The 17,166-nt window shown below is 42.9% G+C and overlaps 2 protein-coding genes across 3 annotated transcripts in view; one reads left to right on the plus strand and one right to left on the minus strand.

The window, feature by feature from the left end:
- ANKRD27 (ankyrin repeat domain 27) overlaps positions 1–17,166 on the minus strand; it is a 54,366-nt gene that overhangs the window by 35,660 nt on the left and 1,540 nt on the right. The window lies entirely within an intron of this gene.
- RGS9BP (regulator of G protein signaling 9 binding protein) lies at positions 7,119–9,044 on the plus strand. The gene has a single exon (XM_054296225.1). It carries the CDS (start codon positions 7,202–7,204, stop codon positions 7,913–7,915), a length of 714 nt encoding a protein of 237 aa, XP_054152200.1. The 5' UTR covers positions 7,119–7,201; the 3' UTR covers positions 7,916–9,044.

A 17,166-nucleotide genomic window follows, 5' to 3' on the forward strand; every position in this document is an offset into this window, starting at 1 on the left:
TAGCAGGAGGGGAAGAGAACACATACCATAAATCCTCCTCATCATCAAAAAAAACCCCCAACCAACATTTAAAGTAACACTTCATTCCCTGGCATAAAAGGTGTAAGAAATTGATGTGAGCACGAGAAGCTCCCACAGAAGGCCTGACCTCATTAAGCTTGCTGTCTGTCTGTCCTCTTAAAACACTTTCTGTATCTGAAAAAAAAATAAAACATGAACAACTGGAGTGCTTTAAGAATCATTAAAGATGGACCATCATAGGAAGAGCTTGAAGATTATAATCTTCAATTTCCAGTTCATGAGTTACACACCACAAGTAACTTAGTGATGTGCAGCCACAGATTGTTAGCTGCAGCCACAGATTCATTTATTACAAAACTACTGACAGGGCTGAATCACACTTGGAACTCCAGCAAGGAGTGAAAAGAAACTGCATTCAAACATTAAATTCTGGATTTCAGTAACTGTAAAGCCCCTAAGGTGCCATAGATGTGCTCCACCCCAGGAAGGAAGGTAAATTTCTAGTTTGTCACCCTCCTTGAGCAGAGCAGATGGGAGCTCTGCACTGCTCCTCACATGCATGTTCTGCACAGCAGGAAACAACCCCCACTGGCCACACTGGTACTGTTTTGAGAATCACAACTTTAATTTCCTTCCCTTCTCCTCTCCCTCACCCCTGCAGCTGTTCAGTGTCTCGTTAGGGGTTAGGTATCACATCTGATTAAAACGTGGCTATGAACAACAACAGGTGGCATACTTATTACCCCAAGCAGTTTAGTTAGTGTATTCACTTAGCCCTCCATCACCTTCCCACAGCATTCTCCAGAGACACAGAAGTGTGGATGTAGAAGCAATTTAAGTCATCAAGAAAAACCATACCAAAGGAATTTAGTCTACAGATTCAAGAGAGTACATTAAAGCTTCCCCAAAGCTCAGGCATTTTTTTGAGATTAAGCCAATTTCTTTCCACCCCAAAAGTTAAATGCATCTGAAAATACTGGCTAATGCATTGCTATAATTCTAGGAACACATTAGAATTCTCCATTAAGAGTTTGTTGGCAGAACACAACACCCAGCTTCAACCTAATTTAACTTGGGGGTGATACAGATTTACTATTGTAGCTGCACCTTGGACAGCTTTAGCTTTACAGTAAAAACAGAAAATGCACAAAGCCTTATATACATTACCAGAAGTGATTAATGCTTAACAGAATGCTCATTAAAAACTCTCACCAGCTATATGCACTATGAAGTTTACCAAATTCTATCATGCTGAGCAGTAAAGCAATACTCAAGCACTAATGTTATATAAAAGGTTTAAACAGAATCACTTCAGTGTATGGCTTCATGCCTGTAAACACAGAAATAGCTCAAATTGCTGGAAGAACAGAAGCTAGCTGGATCAGACAATCTAATAAGCATTATGTTACAGTTTAAAAAAGAACTATAATCATAATCTTACAACAGACTGATCCTTTCTAGATCAAAAGCTGAGTGATAATTTTAACAATATAGCTATGGCACAAAGGAGAGCTCAAGTGAAAAACATGCAACCTAAGCATACCACTGATTTCTCTAAAACACTGAAGTGAGGCCTAATTACCTTTGGTAGGGAAAACAGTGAATAGGAATAAATTCTGAGAGTTCATTTTCTCATTGATGGTGTTTTCCTTTAGAGATGGACAAGTAAGGAACCTCTTCCAGAGCTTGCAAGTTTCAGTTCCTTTTAAGAAGTACTTTGAAATTTAGAGAAACAGCCATCAAAGTGGATGATGTCACTGTATTTGCATTGTTACTTAGCAGTTACCTCCTGTCCACATTCAACTTGTACAACTACTTACTCAAACCTTAGCCTCATCTTCTGCTACATCCCTACTAAAGACTAAACAGAACATTATGCAGAGAAAACACCTTTCATACCAGCATGAGGGATGGGGTATACAAACACTACATAGTCAATGCTGAGCAGCACAATATTCTGTGTTTTCACCATGGCATTTTAATAATAATTTAGCAGAACTAAGTTATTAGCTTATTAGTATTATTAGAAAGTAAAAACAGCTACTAAAATCAGTAAAAATTCTTAGCCAAGTTCAGTAACCTCAGTTGTCTCCAGGACAGCAAGTTGGGATGTTGCACTGGGACACTAACACCAAGTACCTCAGTGTCCTCTCCACACACATCCAGCTTCAAGGGAGCAGAATGCCAAGTTCTCCAAAACCTTCAAAACCAGATCCAATAGCATGGCAAGAAGCATAAATTCACTCAATTTTATTGTATCAATATTGTCAAGTTTCATATGATAACACCAACTTCACCTTAGCTCCCAACAGCTACAACAGGAACAACTAAGGCTTTGTAAATGAGGACCAACTCATTACCTAACTAAAAAAATTTTATCTCAGAGTAGCAGATAAATACAATACAAACTTTATCAGAAATGTATCATTCTAGCAAAACGACACAGCTCCTCAAAAAACCCCACAAAATCCACAAAAACACAAAAGTAGAAGGAAGCAATTGCTCCTCAGTTGTAACTTATGGGGTTTTTTTTAACAGAAGCACTTCCCTCACACACCTTAAGAGCAGCACTTGGTAGAAGGAACAGCCAAAGGTAAGCATGTCTTACAGCTCTTGACAAGCAAACAGGAATCTAACAGTGGAATTTAAATAGACTCAGTCCAAAAACTCAAGTTACCACAGCAGTTCCTGTTTTACAGCACTATTACTCCTTGGTTACTCTGCTTCTGGGCAAAAGTTACCATGTGAACTTTAGCCCTACATCAGCATTCACCTCAAAGTAAAAACAGAAGATAATTTCTTTTTCTGAGCATTTGAAAACTCTAAAGGATGAGTGTTGAGCATCCTGTGAAAAACACCTGACACATTCCAGTATGCCTTGGTCACCACGAGGGAATAAATAAGTAAATCTATTCCCACCCCTTCTAGATTCAGGTTCAGCTTGTACTGACTTCTGTGAAACAGAAGTATGCAATAGTAGCACCTTCAAATTACCAGATGATAGAGTGGTGAGTGGTAAATTCCCATCAGTCAGCTCAAGGCTTACTAGCAACCAGTGAAAAACTAAGTTTTGTTATCCCACAACATCAGCCTGACAGCAATGGAACAGAGTCTGGAAAGGAAGGGTCACAAGCACTCCAGGAAGATGCTAATTTCTCTCAGCATCTCCTCCCAGGCACACATTTCTTCCACTGCAGGGTTAAGAGCTGGCACAAATCTCATGGCTTGGGTTTTGCCTCTCCCCAAGAGCTCCCAAGCCTTTTCTAAGCCTAACAGCTCTGGCCCTGCTACCACTGCTCCACTCCTTGGACAGGACTGAGCACACAGGATTGTACCAGATCCTTGTGCAGCTTCTCATGAGCCCCACCTCCAACTCCAGAACTGAGTTCTCACACGTGAGAAGTGGTGAGAGGAGTCATCCTTTATATTTTAGCAGTGCATTTGGACTATTGTTTGACATGGGCACATCCTTACTTGTCCCAGACTTTGGGGTTTCAGTCTCCCCCATCACTTGTTCCTTTTCTCCAGAGGAAGCACATTTCAATGTGTGTGGATCCTTCAACAGCCAAGCTTCCCACTTGTACCCAGTTACTCCAACACATTCAAAAACACCTTGCTTGTCATTAGCCAAGCACCAGGAAGCAGCTGCATCCTCTTTTCACAAGAGGGCAGACCCTAGATTCCCAATTCTCACAGCTGTAGAAGTCCACCAAAGTGGCTGCAAAGAAGTTTCACTCCTTGCCTCCACTGCTGAGCTACATTTCATTCTCTGATGGGCAGCCCTGAGCTGCTCCAAGCAAGCCCTAGAACAAAGTGCAAGGGCTGTTCAGTGAACCACCAAGAGTTACAAGGAACATTAGAGGGAGAACATTAACAGCAAACACAAAGTTTCCACAACAGCTTCTCAAACAAGGATGCTTCCTTCAAACACCAGTGAGCTGTATTAATGTCACCACCTCCTCAGGCTCTCAGAGGTTTCAGTACTTCGGTACTTCCCTCCCCTTCTTTGGTGGAGGCAGGGGGTAAATTCTTATGGAGCTGAAATACACAGAGGTTTGCTTAAGCCAAATGTTTTATTTATTTAGGCACCAGTGCAAGGGTTAGAAGGCTGGAAAATTCAGCAGGTAAGCTCTAACAAGCAAAATAAATTATTTTAACCACTACTGTGTTATAAATACTACACAATGCAACACATAACAGCCCAAGCTAATTAAGAGCTTCCTGAAAGTAAACATCATGATACAGAAGTATCAGTCTAACATTCCCCCAAAATATAAATTAAGATTCTTCATATGGATCAAATCCTCTCACCTCTACAAGCAAAAAGCAAACCACAGAATTCAAAGAATTCACAATTTATCAGTGATCAGGGAGAGAGAAGTGGCTGATGTCACATTTTATTTTCACTGTATTTCATCCTTACTTTCCTTCTTCATCTCATAGTGGCTTCAAACTTTGCCAAGCCATAGCAGTCTACAGACCCAACTTAGTATATGAGCTTACTTTAAAAGCAAGTCCCTCAGACAAGGCTTACCAACCATTAAAGCAAAATAAATCTGCATTTACCTAAAATTCTACTTAAAAGTATTAAAATGAGACTATAGCATTTAATTAGTAATGTTCAAGATGCATCACAGAGTACTTTGCAAACAGCTTTAAGAGTTCTGCACAGAAAGAATATTATCATTAACATCTAGTGCAAGAAAGCCTTGCCACAGAACCAGGAAATACATTTATTCTACTACTCATTATGCTGCTTCCTAAGTCAGTTCTAAGGATTTTTACCTCCATCCTAATAGTTTTCCCAGGACAGTATTTTTGCTAGTCAGCATCTTGTTTGAAAGCAGTATCAAGATTTGGATTTTCAGAACATTGTGCCTGACTGACAAACAAATTAATTTTAAGAGTTCCCACAACATAAGCAAGTTGTATAACTGCATGCAGCTGAACTTAAATTAGAAGCAATCTAAATAACAGGCTCTTCCCACATGACACACCTAAAGATGTACATAGGTATTACTTGATACAGATTATGACTGCTGCTACCTTCAGATTTAAATAGTCACATGTTTCTGAACCAATCTTCTCTCTCTCCCCTTCCCAGACACATCTGCAGAAGTGGCTTCCAGATTCTCACATAACTTTAGTGCTCTGTGGCAGACTTTAAAAATAGCTAAAACAGACACAAATATGCATAATTTAGTCAGCAATAAGCTTAACGCTTACATCACATAGGACTCCAGCTTCAAACCCAGACCTAATCCTTTTTCCACCTGACAATGATTAGGCAATTACAAGACTTCACTTACAATCAGATCAAAATCATCCTGTGTTTCTTTATTCCTACAAAGAACAGGCATGACTGATTTGCTTCTTCTAGGCTACCACCATGCAAATTGGCAGAGCTACTCAGTTTAGTTGGTAGTAACTAGATAATCTACACAAAGTTAAGAGGCATTTCTTCCACAGGTAGTAAGTAACCTGCAGCAGAAGCTACATAGCCTTTGGAACTAGGGCCAAAATAAAAGCAAGATAAAACAAACAAAAAATCCCCAGTCAGTGGAGTCCAAGCTACCAAAATCCAGAAAGAGGAACACAAGCTAGACAAGACTCTTCAAGCTGGGTTCAGCAGCAGAAAGCCAGTTTGCCTGGACTCTGTTCCTCTTAGCAAACTATCTTGCTCACAACACACACTGCCCTGCAAAGGCAGTGATAAAAGATAAGGGACTGGGTCATGCTCCCTTCTTGTGGGACTCTTGTGGCTTCACAGCTTTTTCAGGCCACTGTAGCATCACAAAACCACTCAGCTCCCCACAAACGCTGGGGCCTATGTGGTAGCATATGTTGGGGCAAGCAAGCTCTCCAGAAGCACACTTGAGCAGACACACCAGGTGCCAGGGCCAGCAGAGCTCAGGTCACTGAGCAGCACACACATCACCTCCTTGCTGCTGGCTGCACACCGAGAACGGCCTAGCGCCCACCGGGGCTCACCGTGCCGTACCATACCCAGCACATTGCCGAGGGCAGCCGGCGGAGCATCGCTGCTGACAGTGACATCTGCTGTGTGTCCTGAGATCCCTGACGTGCTGTGGCCTGACTTGAGCTAACTGCAGGTGCCCCGGACCGCACACCGGCCCTTCCTAAGGATGACAACAGCAGCGAGCTCCTTGCCCGGCCGGGTCCCGGCGGGTCTGCGACACACGGGACACCGGGGGGCCGGGCAAGGCCGACCCGCCGTGCACAGCGGGGCTCAAGGCGGCGAGGACCGGCCCTGCCGCGGCAGTCACTGACCAGGCCATGTGTCCGCACGGCCCGACCCCGCCGCACTCCGGCCCGGGCAAAGGCCGAGCACGGCCCCGTCACCGCTCAGGCTGCGGCCGAGCAGTCCCCGGGACACGGCACAGCACGGCACGGCGGACCGGCAGCGCTCCCCGCTCCCATCCCGGCGGGACGGTCCCAGCAGGAGCCGCAGGCTGCCCGGGGCGAGAGCGCTACTCACACCGACACCACCTCCTCCCGGCTCCCCGGCCGCAGAGCCGCTGCCGCCCGCCTCCCCCGCCGCTCCGCGCCCCGGCCAAGCCCTACCGGGGTCCAGGGCGGGCCCGGCGCGGCCGCACGAAGCCAATGGCTGGGCAGAGGCGGGAGGGAGCGGGCGAAGAGCCTGGAGCACGGCGGAATCGCTGCCTGCGGAGGCGGAGCCTGCGAGGGCTTATAGGGCCGGGCCGGGCGCTCCCCCCCCATGTGACCGCGCGGGCGCCCAGCTGGGGCGAGTTAAGTGGCGGCGGCGGGGACCGCCGGCTGCCCGGCTGCCGCTCCCCAGAGCTTTAGCCTTGGCTTTTTTGATTTCTTATTTTTTTCTCCTCCATCCTTGGCGTTGGGCACTTTTCAAACAGCAGCGCCCCGCTGAGCGCGGCGCGGACCGAGCCGCCCCGGCGGCGCTGCAGGCGGCGGGGGCGCGGGGAGCGATGCTGCCTACCCGCCCGGGCTCCCCGCCGCCCGCCCGGGCTCCCGGAGCCGCCTGAACAGCGGGGAAGGGGGCGCTGGATGCAGGCGCGATCCGCAGGCAGCGCTTGCCATGTGTGCTGGTAGCGCCCGGCTGTGGCAGCGCCCGGGGCCCGGCACCGGGTAAGGCAGGGCGGCACCGGGCAGGGCGGCACCGGGCACGGCCCCCGCCGCCACCATGGTGAAGGAGGAGTGCAAGGCGCTGCTGGACGCGCTCAACAAGGTGACCGCCTGCTACCGGCACATGGTGCTGACCATCGGCGGCACCTCGGACTCCCAGAACCTGCGGGAGGAGCTCAAGAAAACCCGGCAGAAAGCTCAGGAGCTGGCGGTGGCCAACAGGAACAAGCTCACCACGGTCCTGAAGGACAAAAGCGTGAGTAAGGAAGATAAAGCCGAGTTCGAGAGGCTATGGGTGATTTTCTCCACGTGCCTAGAGATCCTGGAGATCGATATGAGGAGAGCCCTGGAGCTGGGCCACGAGTTCCCTCTGAACGTCCCCAAAAAGCACTTGATCCAGACGGGCATGAGCGGGGGAACCTCCGGCGTGGCCGCCCGCGCCATGAGCGTCCAGAACATGAAATACGAGGCTGAGCACAACATAGACGTGGTGGATTTGAAAGACCTCGAGAACGAGATCAACCAGGTAGGAGAGATGATGTACGAGATGGAGATGAAGGTCAATGTCCCCCAGTGGACAGTAGAGGCTAAGCAAGACCCAGGGGCTGAACTGAAATCCACCATCAGCGTGGGCGCTTCCTCTATTGGCATGATCTCTGTGGAGGAAAATAAATCCTTCTGCGATATCAGCAAGGTTCTAGCTGGGATTATTTTCACTGCTGTGCTCATTATCGCTATTGTCCTGGCAGTGTGCGTGGTAAAACTGTCTTAGGGTGGTGCAAGCTCTGACACGAGCGACCGACCCCTCTCCAGCCTGTCTCTGGAGTGTTTCATGCCTCACCTTCACTTCCAAAGTGTGTTACTTGGATCAACTGAGAATTTTAAACGAGCACTTGAAAGAACAAAGCCGAACTTTTGCCTCTGGATAGCCTAAAATGCACTATTTGTTTCTTCTATGCTTTTTGAAGAAAAGGGATGCAAATCAGCCTGCAGAATAGAATGTCTTCGTTTACTGGACTTGGAACAGTTAAGCGAAGTACCAGGGTATTATCACTACTGGCTGTAACAGGGATTTGCCTGCTATTAATAGGTCAATATTCTCAGAAGCCTGTGGTTTTTGTTCTTCACTAGGCTCTGGTGTTTGCTGCTGGTCACTGTTTACAGTATAGGAGGGTAACATAAATTTGATGGCTAACATGGGTGTTTTGTCTGACCAAGTGAATAGAATTCATCAAATACAAAACGTATTTCTTGAGCAGAGGAAAGGGCTAAGGATGAAAACCCCAATACAAGAATGTAACCCAGCTCTATTTTAAATAAGTTAATGGTTGGGGAGGGGGGAGAAAACAGAACGATGTTTGATACCAAGTACTGTTTGTTGATTTCGACTGGAGTGTACGGAACCCAGTTGCATGAATTGGCACAGCACATGTCAATGACTAATCGCTTTCCAAATCCAGAGAGAAAAAAGGGAGAGTTGCATATTCAGAAAAATACTAGCAAGCCTCATGGTTTTCATTCACATTTACCACGATTTTAGCTTTCCCTGCAGGAAGACTGATTCTTGCTACTGATTTTAATTTTTCTTTCTGAAGCAGCAATTTGTACTCTGTGATTAATTATGAAAACAGGAGCAATGAATCTACCCACAGCAGATGCAGTAACATGGGAAAATAGATTGTAGCAAAAAGAAATGATGTGAAGTTAAAGCAGACTTTCCCAATGGGATCCCCTCTCCTGTTGACACAGAGGGACTGATGGTTGTATGTGTACAGCCACATTTCTGCAAGCTCCCAAACAGCAGAAATCCAGACAAAGTTAAAAATGTGTCTCAGTTTCATATCTCAGTCATTTCTGATTAATCATCTGGGAAACGGGAAGCCTGTAGGATTGGTTCCATTTGATAAAATTACAATTCTGGAAGGGAAATACAACAGCATTAAACTTTCTAGTTCTTCCCTGTGGAATTGTCAACATTTAAACATAAAACTGTGGGAACATACTTAGCAGAGAAGCTGTACAATATTTTATAAAAAAGATTTATGTGTTATGGTATTTATTATTTACTTCTGGAAATACCTTCTCGTGCTGTGAACACACACTGTCTGTTCAGGAATGCTTGGTACATGTGCTACAGTGCCATAGGTGTATGGGGCACTCCACAGCCAAATATAAAGACCCCAAAATACTGCGGGTTTAAGAAATTATTTTTCTTTCTTGGTTATTACAGGAACATTATCAAAAATAATCAGTAATAATCAGACATGTTTTGTGAACAGTCTTCATTCTTGTTAAATAAAATTGACAACATGCATATTTTTTAATATTTTTGAGTTAAGAACTAAACATACTTCAAGAAACTGCAGCAAACAGTTTAATCTTTAAAACTTAACTGGATTTATGGGGGGGAAGTATATTTGAATCTAGTCACTTGTAGGTGAGGAAAAAATAGAAGGCAGAGGCCTGAATTCAAAGCTGTAGATTATCCTCATTTTGAAGGATAATGTGAGCTCTGTACATTGGTCCAGTCTAACTCCATTCTCTCAGGAATTCAGAGTGTTCCAAGACAACTCCACATTCCTTTCTGTTGTGTCTCACTCATACCATAGAATATGGTTTAAATGTAGTTATTCTCTGTCTGTAGAGATCCCTGACAGCTTTCTAACAAAGCCAGGTCTGTATTTATCGGTGCTACAGTTCCAGCCTGCCTAGACAAGCTGGAATTGCTGACTGTTCATTTAAATTGGATGATCTCCTTCACAATCACAATAAGTAAACATATTTAAGGAAAATACAGTAAAAGCTGCAGAAGAATGTACCTATTGTATTGCCACCTCTTGTCATTAAGGACCTGTGGATGTTTTCACTTTTTGCACTCTCAGTTCACAGGAAGGTAGAGAAGCCATTGGGCTCTGTTCTGTGCTTCCTGAAAACTCCATCAACCTTGTGAAATCAGACCATTTAACCACATGTTCTCAAACCCCCAAGTCATGAAAGCAAGTCTGTTTTCTGGTGGCTAAGTAAATGGTAACAAAGACAACATTCATTATCTTTTATCTCAGTATCTTCCACACACCTAACCATAGATAAACAGTTTATTCATGCTTAGTTGTGTAGAAGAATTTTTAAGAATAAGTCATCTTTGAAAGCAAGCCTCAGCGGGTTGGTAAACTGTTATGTTTTCAGTCCATTGCAGTTTTGGTTTTTTACTTGGATTTTTTATATAGGACTCAAAGAATTCATATAAATAGCCTATAAGTATGAAGTCTTGCATTATTATGAATATGTACAGAATTACTACTTAAAGGATTGGCCTTGGAAAAGAATTTTCAAATCTTAAGACAAAGCTGGCTGCAAATTAATTCATCATTAGTATGTTCCTAAAAATCTGTATCATCTTATATTTAGCCTATCTATCTGAAATTAATAGATTAAGTAGAATTCTAACAGAGGATTGGCACTGTCTACATGGATAAAGTGCTGCCACTCATCTCCTACACGTGTTTGTTCCACGTGACAGAGTTTGGCACGACACTGCACAAAACCAAAACTAAATGAAACCTCCATTGTCCAAAAGTACAGAAGCTTCCTTTAAATTAAGAAATAGAGATATAGATTTGCAGTCTTCATTTTCCCCCCTACTGGAATGCAACTGGAAGGAGACTGGAAATGCTGCTTTGTAAATGAAAAATGGGAATTCATACTTTAAAATACTCTATATTGAAACAGCACGATAAAAAAGCACATACTCTCATATTGATTGGTGAGAATGTAATTATAGTACAAGAAAAGATGGTCATTGCTTAATATCAGTGTTGATCTACTTCAGCTCTTTTGTCTTTATTCACAGAATACACATATTAAATTTGCTGTATGGTAAAATCTTACTCCTGACTTGAATTACACTGGTTTTGCCTGTGCATGGGTGGTATTTTCTACACTTTGAATAATGCAAACCTGTTACTGTCACTATTTATTTAACTTAAAATAAAGTACTTCCTTATAACTTACTGGTTTGCTTGCAGTAGTAATTCAAATAAAACAAAATCTGTCAGAGCAGGTCCAGAGGAGGTCACAAAGGTATCACAGGGATAAAGCACCTCTGCTGTGAGGAAAGGCTGGGAGAATTGGGACTGTTCAGCCTGCAGAAGACAAACTTTGGGGTGACCTAATTGTGCCCTTCCAGTGCCTGAAGGGAGCTTGCAAGAAAGATGGAGAGAGCTTATTCACAAGGGATGGAGTCACACGGGGGAATGGCTTCCCACTGACAGAGCTGGTTCAGATGAGATGCTGGGAATAAAATGTTCCCCGTGAGGGCAGTGAGGCCCTGGCACAGGGTGCCCACAGAAGCTGTGGCTGCCCCATCCCTGGAAACATTCCAGGCCAGGCTGGACAGGGCTTGGCACAATCTGGTCTGGTGGAAGGTGTCCCTGCCCATGGCAGGGGTAGAAACCAGATGATCTTTAAGGTCTCTTCCATTTTAAACCATTCTATGACCCTTTGAAAAGCTGGAATATTAATATAGCTTATCTGTACTAGACTTTTCTAAACTACAGTTCCTGTTTCAACCACAGTATTAAAAGTAACGTGCTAAGCCCTCTCATTAGTTTTGTAAACATCAACACAGCCTTCTCAAGCTCCCAAAGCTGAATTGTGATGCAGCTTACACTGCCAGGGAAGCAGCAGTCTGGAAAGCCAGGAAATGCTGCCCTAGGAAACAGCTACAATAACATTTAGGCTAACAGATGATTCTGCCTTCAGCCCTGGATGTCCAGAGTTAAGTACAGAACCATTGGCTTGGACAACCTGAAAACCAGACTAGGCTGGACAAACAGTTGGAATCTCCTTGTGTTAGGATGCAAACTGTCTCTTTCAGCCAGCAAAGCTGGCATTTACTTTAGCAAAGATTTACACAACCTAAGGAGTGTGAAACTTGGTCCTGTGCTATTGGTAGCAACAATGATCAACAGTTGTATCAAACCATCAGAACTGAGTCTGTTAAATGCAGCAATTTGTAATTTCATTCCAGGATTTCCAGTCTATCACCATAAAAACCCATTACCCTTTTTTCTAGTTTAGAAATACAGGACCATAATTAAAGTGTTTCTCTTGATGTTGCAAGCAATGTAACATCAAATTTCAGCACTATGAATATAAAATAAAATTAGTTTCAAAATTCTTCATGTAAGTACGAAAATGTTTTTTACAGTAATGCAATTATTTAAAACTGGACTAAATGACTGATGTAATTAGCTTTCAGATTAAAAATTAAACATGTGCTTATTGTTTGTAGAGAGGATTGGTTACAGGCTTGCTTTTCCTTCTCTGGAAGGTTTGTGTTGTTTATGTTTGCTTTCCAGAAATACCTTCTATTTAAGTGCTAATGGAACTCCTAGTCAACATATTTACCCTTCACAGATTTTCATTATGTAAAAAGTCATTCAGTAAGACCAGTGGATTACAGATCTCTAAGTGCTTTCTCTCAATACGATTATGTAAGTCTTTTAATACAGGAAGAGATCTGGACAAAATAGTTCACACGTGAGCAGCATTTGCTACAGTAAGTGTACAATAAAAGTGGGACTAGAAAATAATGTCTTTCATATGAAATTATCCATATGTGTTTAGGGAACAACAAAAATATGAAAGGAGATGGATGTATGTAGTAAATACCAAAGTTTGCTTTTTGTTATGTACAGCAGCATCCCAAAGTTAAACTACAGCAAAGGAATATCTTATGCCCAGTGGGACAGAGGATATAAAATATCCCTGAGTGGAACTGACTCCATTCTCTTATTATGTCTCAGAGAGTAAGAGTAAAACTATTTTAATGTGCTACATGCTGTTATCCATTTTACAGAAGACAATCCTTCTCTCCCCCAGCTCCACACTACAATGACTTTCTCCTGGAGGAAGGCAGTGCCACATGGCTAGATTCCATCCCCATCCTCACAGCTCACTGCTGTGCTACAGGGTGCAGCTGGGATGTGGCTTTAGCAGCTGCCTCTGCAGAACCTGTGCAAAGGTGAAAAATCCCAGGGCATTGAGCCAGCACCAGGGCTCTGGTGGAGCCTCTCAGGCAGCCAAGCACGAGTGCTCCATGCTGGAAGCAATGTGACTGCAAACACAAATCCCATCACAACCTCTCTGAAACCGCCACCCACAGAGGCCACTCACCAAAGGCAATTCTGTTTATTTCTCAGTTCCAGCCATTTGTGAGAATATCTACTGTGATTTACCAGAGAGACAGAAACTGACTTCTCAGCCCTCCACAGGGTCAGGTGGGTTTTTGTTTTGTTCTCTTTCCTTGGACTGTATGTTTTATTTACGCTGCATTGCATGGCATTATTTATCATATACTTAAATCTCCACCAAATTAAACAAACTCACAAATAATCTCAGAGCTAGGTATAATTCAGCTGCACAGAAATGAAGTCACAGCTGTGGTATAAATGTGCTCTGTTGTTTTGATCATTTCCACTGTGCATGAAATTACACTGCAGTCTCTGGTCAGTCAGGTCTGTCTCACACACAAATAAATGTTCAAGTAACACACACAGTTGAACTCACTGATGTGCCACAGCACTAAGAAACCACACAGCCAAACAACTGACTTTAAAAATCATGGGGCTTTTGAAAGAATAATAAACCTCCTACCTTACAGTCATCTGCAATTGTCTTGGGAAAAAATAATTAAATGCAATTTCTTTGTGTGATCCAGAAAAATCTATACAGAAATAGCATAAACTTTGGGGAGGAAAAAAACCACAAGAATGGGGAAATAGGAAAAAAAAGGCAAAAGAAAATACTTAACTATTTATACCATATAAAATGACTGAGGACTGCCAGAGACAGCAAACATGATACTCCCTTAGCAACTAAATCTAATATGCTAACTGCAGGTGTAACTTAAGATATACACATTTGAATTCTGGGTCTTGGAAGGTGTGCTCCAAATGATTCCTCAAACAAGCCACCAGTACTCAGTCTGGCAAGAAATTACATGTGTGAAAACCATTCACATAACTAAAAGCTGCAGAATTGGAACCATAATTTCCATTTCCATAAAATGTGTAATCCATTTGGTGCCTGTTGATGATGATTAGATGATGGAAGTAGAACAGTTCCAGTTGTTAATATTATCTGTAACCTAGTTTTCCCATCTGCCTAATTTGTTGGAATATCATACTTTGTACGAGGTTAGCTGGGTTTTTTTCTATTTTTCTTTTTACTCTATATAATGATGTTATAATCATAAACCTGCATTTCCTACATGTGACATTTATTCACAATATGGAAACAATACAGTGAATAATCTATTTACTTTTCATATTAATTATTAAGTCTGCCTATTTGTTGATATTATATGAGCTAAACAATCTAAAAGCTTTAGCATGTCATTTTGAAGTGACCTGGAGGTATTTGAAATACCATTTGAAATAGCTGGAGGCAATTAAAAGATGTGTAGATGGGGCACTTGGGGACATGGCTTAGTGCTGGACTTGGCAGTGCTGGGTTTAGTGGTTGGACTCAATGATCTTGGGGTTTTTTCCCAACCTAAATGACTCTGTGATTCTACAATATGTAAAATAAGCCAGTTTGAGAAGCAGTAGACAAACCTAGAGAAATCTCAGCATTTTTTTATAGTTGAAGTTGTCACAACTCATTATTGTAGACACTGCATCTGCATGGGGACAAAGATGCATCTAAACTGAACTAAACCTGACTCAGTATAATCATCTCCAACTCCAGGATAGCATGGAAACTAAACTAAATGATGAAATGTTGATGGACCTTGTTTTTCATCTGAAATTAATTATTACAGTGGTGAAATCTGCACTGACCTGTCTGGGCAAAATAATTTGTGCAATGATGTAACAGAAGGAATGAAGTAATTTGATTGCTAAGTAGTGTAATCACACAGAAAAAAACCCCAGAAAATTAATTTGAGATTAATTTCCATATATCTAGTGACCTAAACCTTTTTTTTTAAACTTTTTCTTGTAAGCAGTAGCTGAACTGTAGAGAAAAATGTTGAAGTAACCCCTGCATTGCTGAAACATGATGCCACAAAGAATTCTTATCAGTGCAATAATTTTATGGTATTTTATTTTATGTAATTTTTGCATCACTCAGAAGGGTTTCTTTTTCAATACAATACAATCTGGTTTTGAAAACAACCTGAAATACAAAATTATTTGGGGCCCAGTAAGTACACAGTTTTATATTCTGGCATACAAGAAACTAGAAAGACAGCTGAAATCTTTACTTTTTAGCAAAAACACCTTTTTTTTTTTTAAATAATTTCATTTGGAGGGGACCTCTGACTCTTTCTCTACTCTCACACATGTATCTAGCTAATTCTTGCTATGGGGAGAGTTCTCTTCACACTGAAGTGCCCTGGATTCCCAGCCTACAACTGGCCCTAGAAGCATCATGTCCTTGTACTGGAATCCTTCCACACAGCAATGTCACAAACTGGTGTGCTTGGTTTAGGATTAGTGATAGATTTTCTCAGATTTTCTCTTTTTTTTTTCCTGAAATCACTCATAAAGCTATAGCATATTCTAAGTAAAAGAGAGGTAAGCGCTGCATTCTAGCAGAATATATTGAAGAAAAACTCATCTAAGTTGGAGATGAAGAAATATGCTCTGTAGATAACCTTACACCTAATTTGCCTTTAAGAGTTATTCTATATTCATGTGAGCTACCTCCAGCAGGTCAGCTACGGCTTTGAGGGGGCAGATACACACTCCAAGAGCTGATCTTCTGCCTTTCTTAGCAAGAAACTGGAAGGGGGCAGAACATCCCTTTGCATCCTTTATCTTTGCTCACAGAGTTTCTGAGTGCTCAGAACCCCCTGCAACCTCCAGCCCTGATAACTGGGTCAGGTAGAGACTCAAACTCTCCTGGAATTTCACACGAGATGACTTCAGCTTTGCAGTGAATGGATACTGAAATAATCTTCCTAAGACAATTCTGAAAGAAGTCAAAAAACCTGCCAGCAATAGGGTGAATCTGCTGACCCTCAGGTAAGGAATGGAACCTTCTTTTCAGGTGACTTCTACTGCAGAACTGTGTGGAAAAAGGCAGCAAATGGAGCAGGGAAGAAAGTTTACCTTAGCTTGCACCTGGCTGTGTTTGGGCCCAAGGAACTGCTCAGGATGCTGAGCTCAGTCCTGAACAGAGCTGTACCACCAGCCCTGGCATTCTCTGGGGTCTGAGGCCACAGCACCGTGCCAGCCACACATCCCATCTGCACTGCCCTGCAGGAATGCCTTGGGAACCAGACCCACGAGGTTTAATACCAGGGGGTGCCAATGAAACCAGGGGAGTTTTAATCAGGGGGATAAAGCACCTCTGCTAGGAGGAAAGGCTGAGAGAATTGGGATTGTTCAGCCTGCAAATGTGATAGCTTTGGGGTGACCTAACTGTGCCCTTCCTGTGCCTGAAGGAAGCCTGCAAGAAAGGTGAAGAGAAACAATTAACAAGGGCCTGGAGTGACAAGGGGGAATGGCTTCGCACTGACTGAGAGTGGAATATTGGGAAGAAATCATTCCCTGTGAGGGCAGTGAGGCACTGGAACAGGTTGCCCAGAGCAGCTGTGGCTGCCCCTGGATCCCTGGATGTGCCCAAGGCCAGATCTGATGGAGCTTGGCACAACCTGGGATAGTGGAAGGTGCCCCTGCCCATGGCAGGGGGAAACCAGGTGATCTTTAAGGTCTCTTCCAACCCAGACCATTTTATGATCCTGTGCTTCATATGCCAGGGTATCCTTTACATACATACCAGTACTTGGGAGCCTTTAGACTGTGCAAGACAAAAAAACCCAAACCAATATTCCAATTAGAAACTTAACACTATAATCACTGCTATTCTCTGGTTTCAGATTTTCCTAGATATGTTCTGAAATTATGTTCCAGATATCAGATATCACATTTCTGCCATACTAAGACAGTTTTGTATATGTGTGGGTATTATATCTGATTTGAAAGTGACACCATTCATTATTGGTACATGAGT

Source organism: Melozone crissalis, unplaced genomic scaffold (assembly GCF_028551555.1).
Source record: "Melozone crissalis strain CALT ecotype California unplaced genomic scaffold, PUWL_Pcris_2 ptg000007l_1, whole genome shotgun sequence".
NCBI classification, from domain to species: Eukaryota; Metazoa; Chordata; class Aves; order Passeriformes; family Passerellidae; genus Melozone; species Melozone crissalis.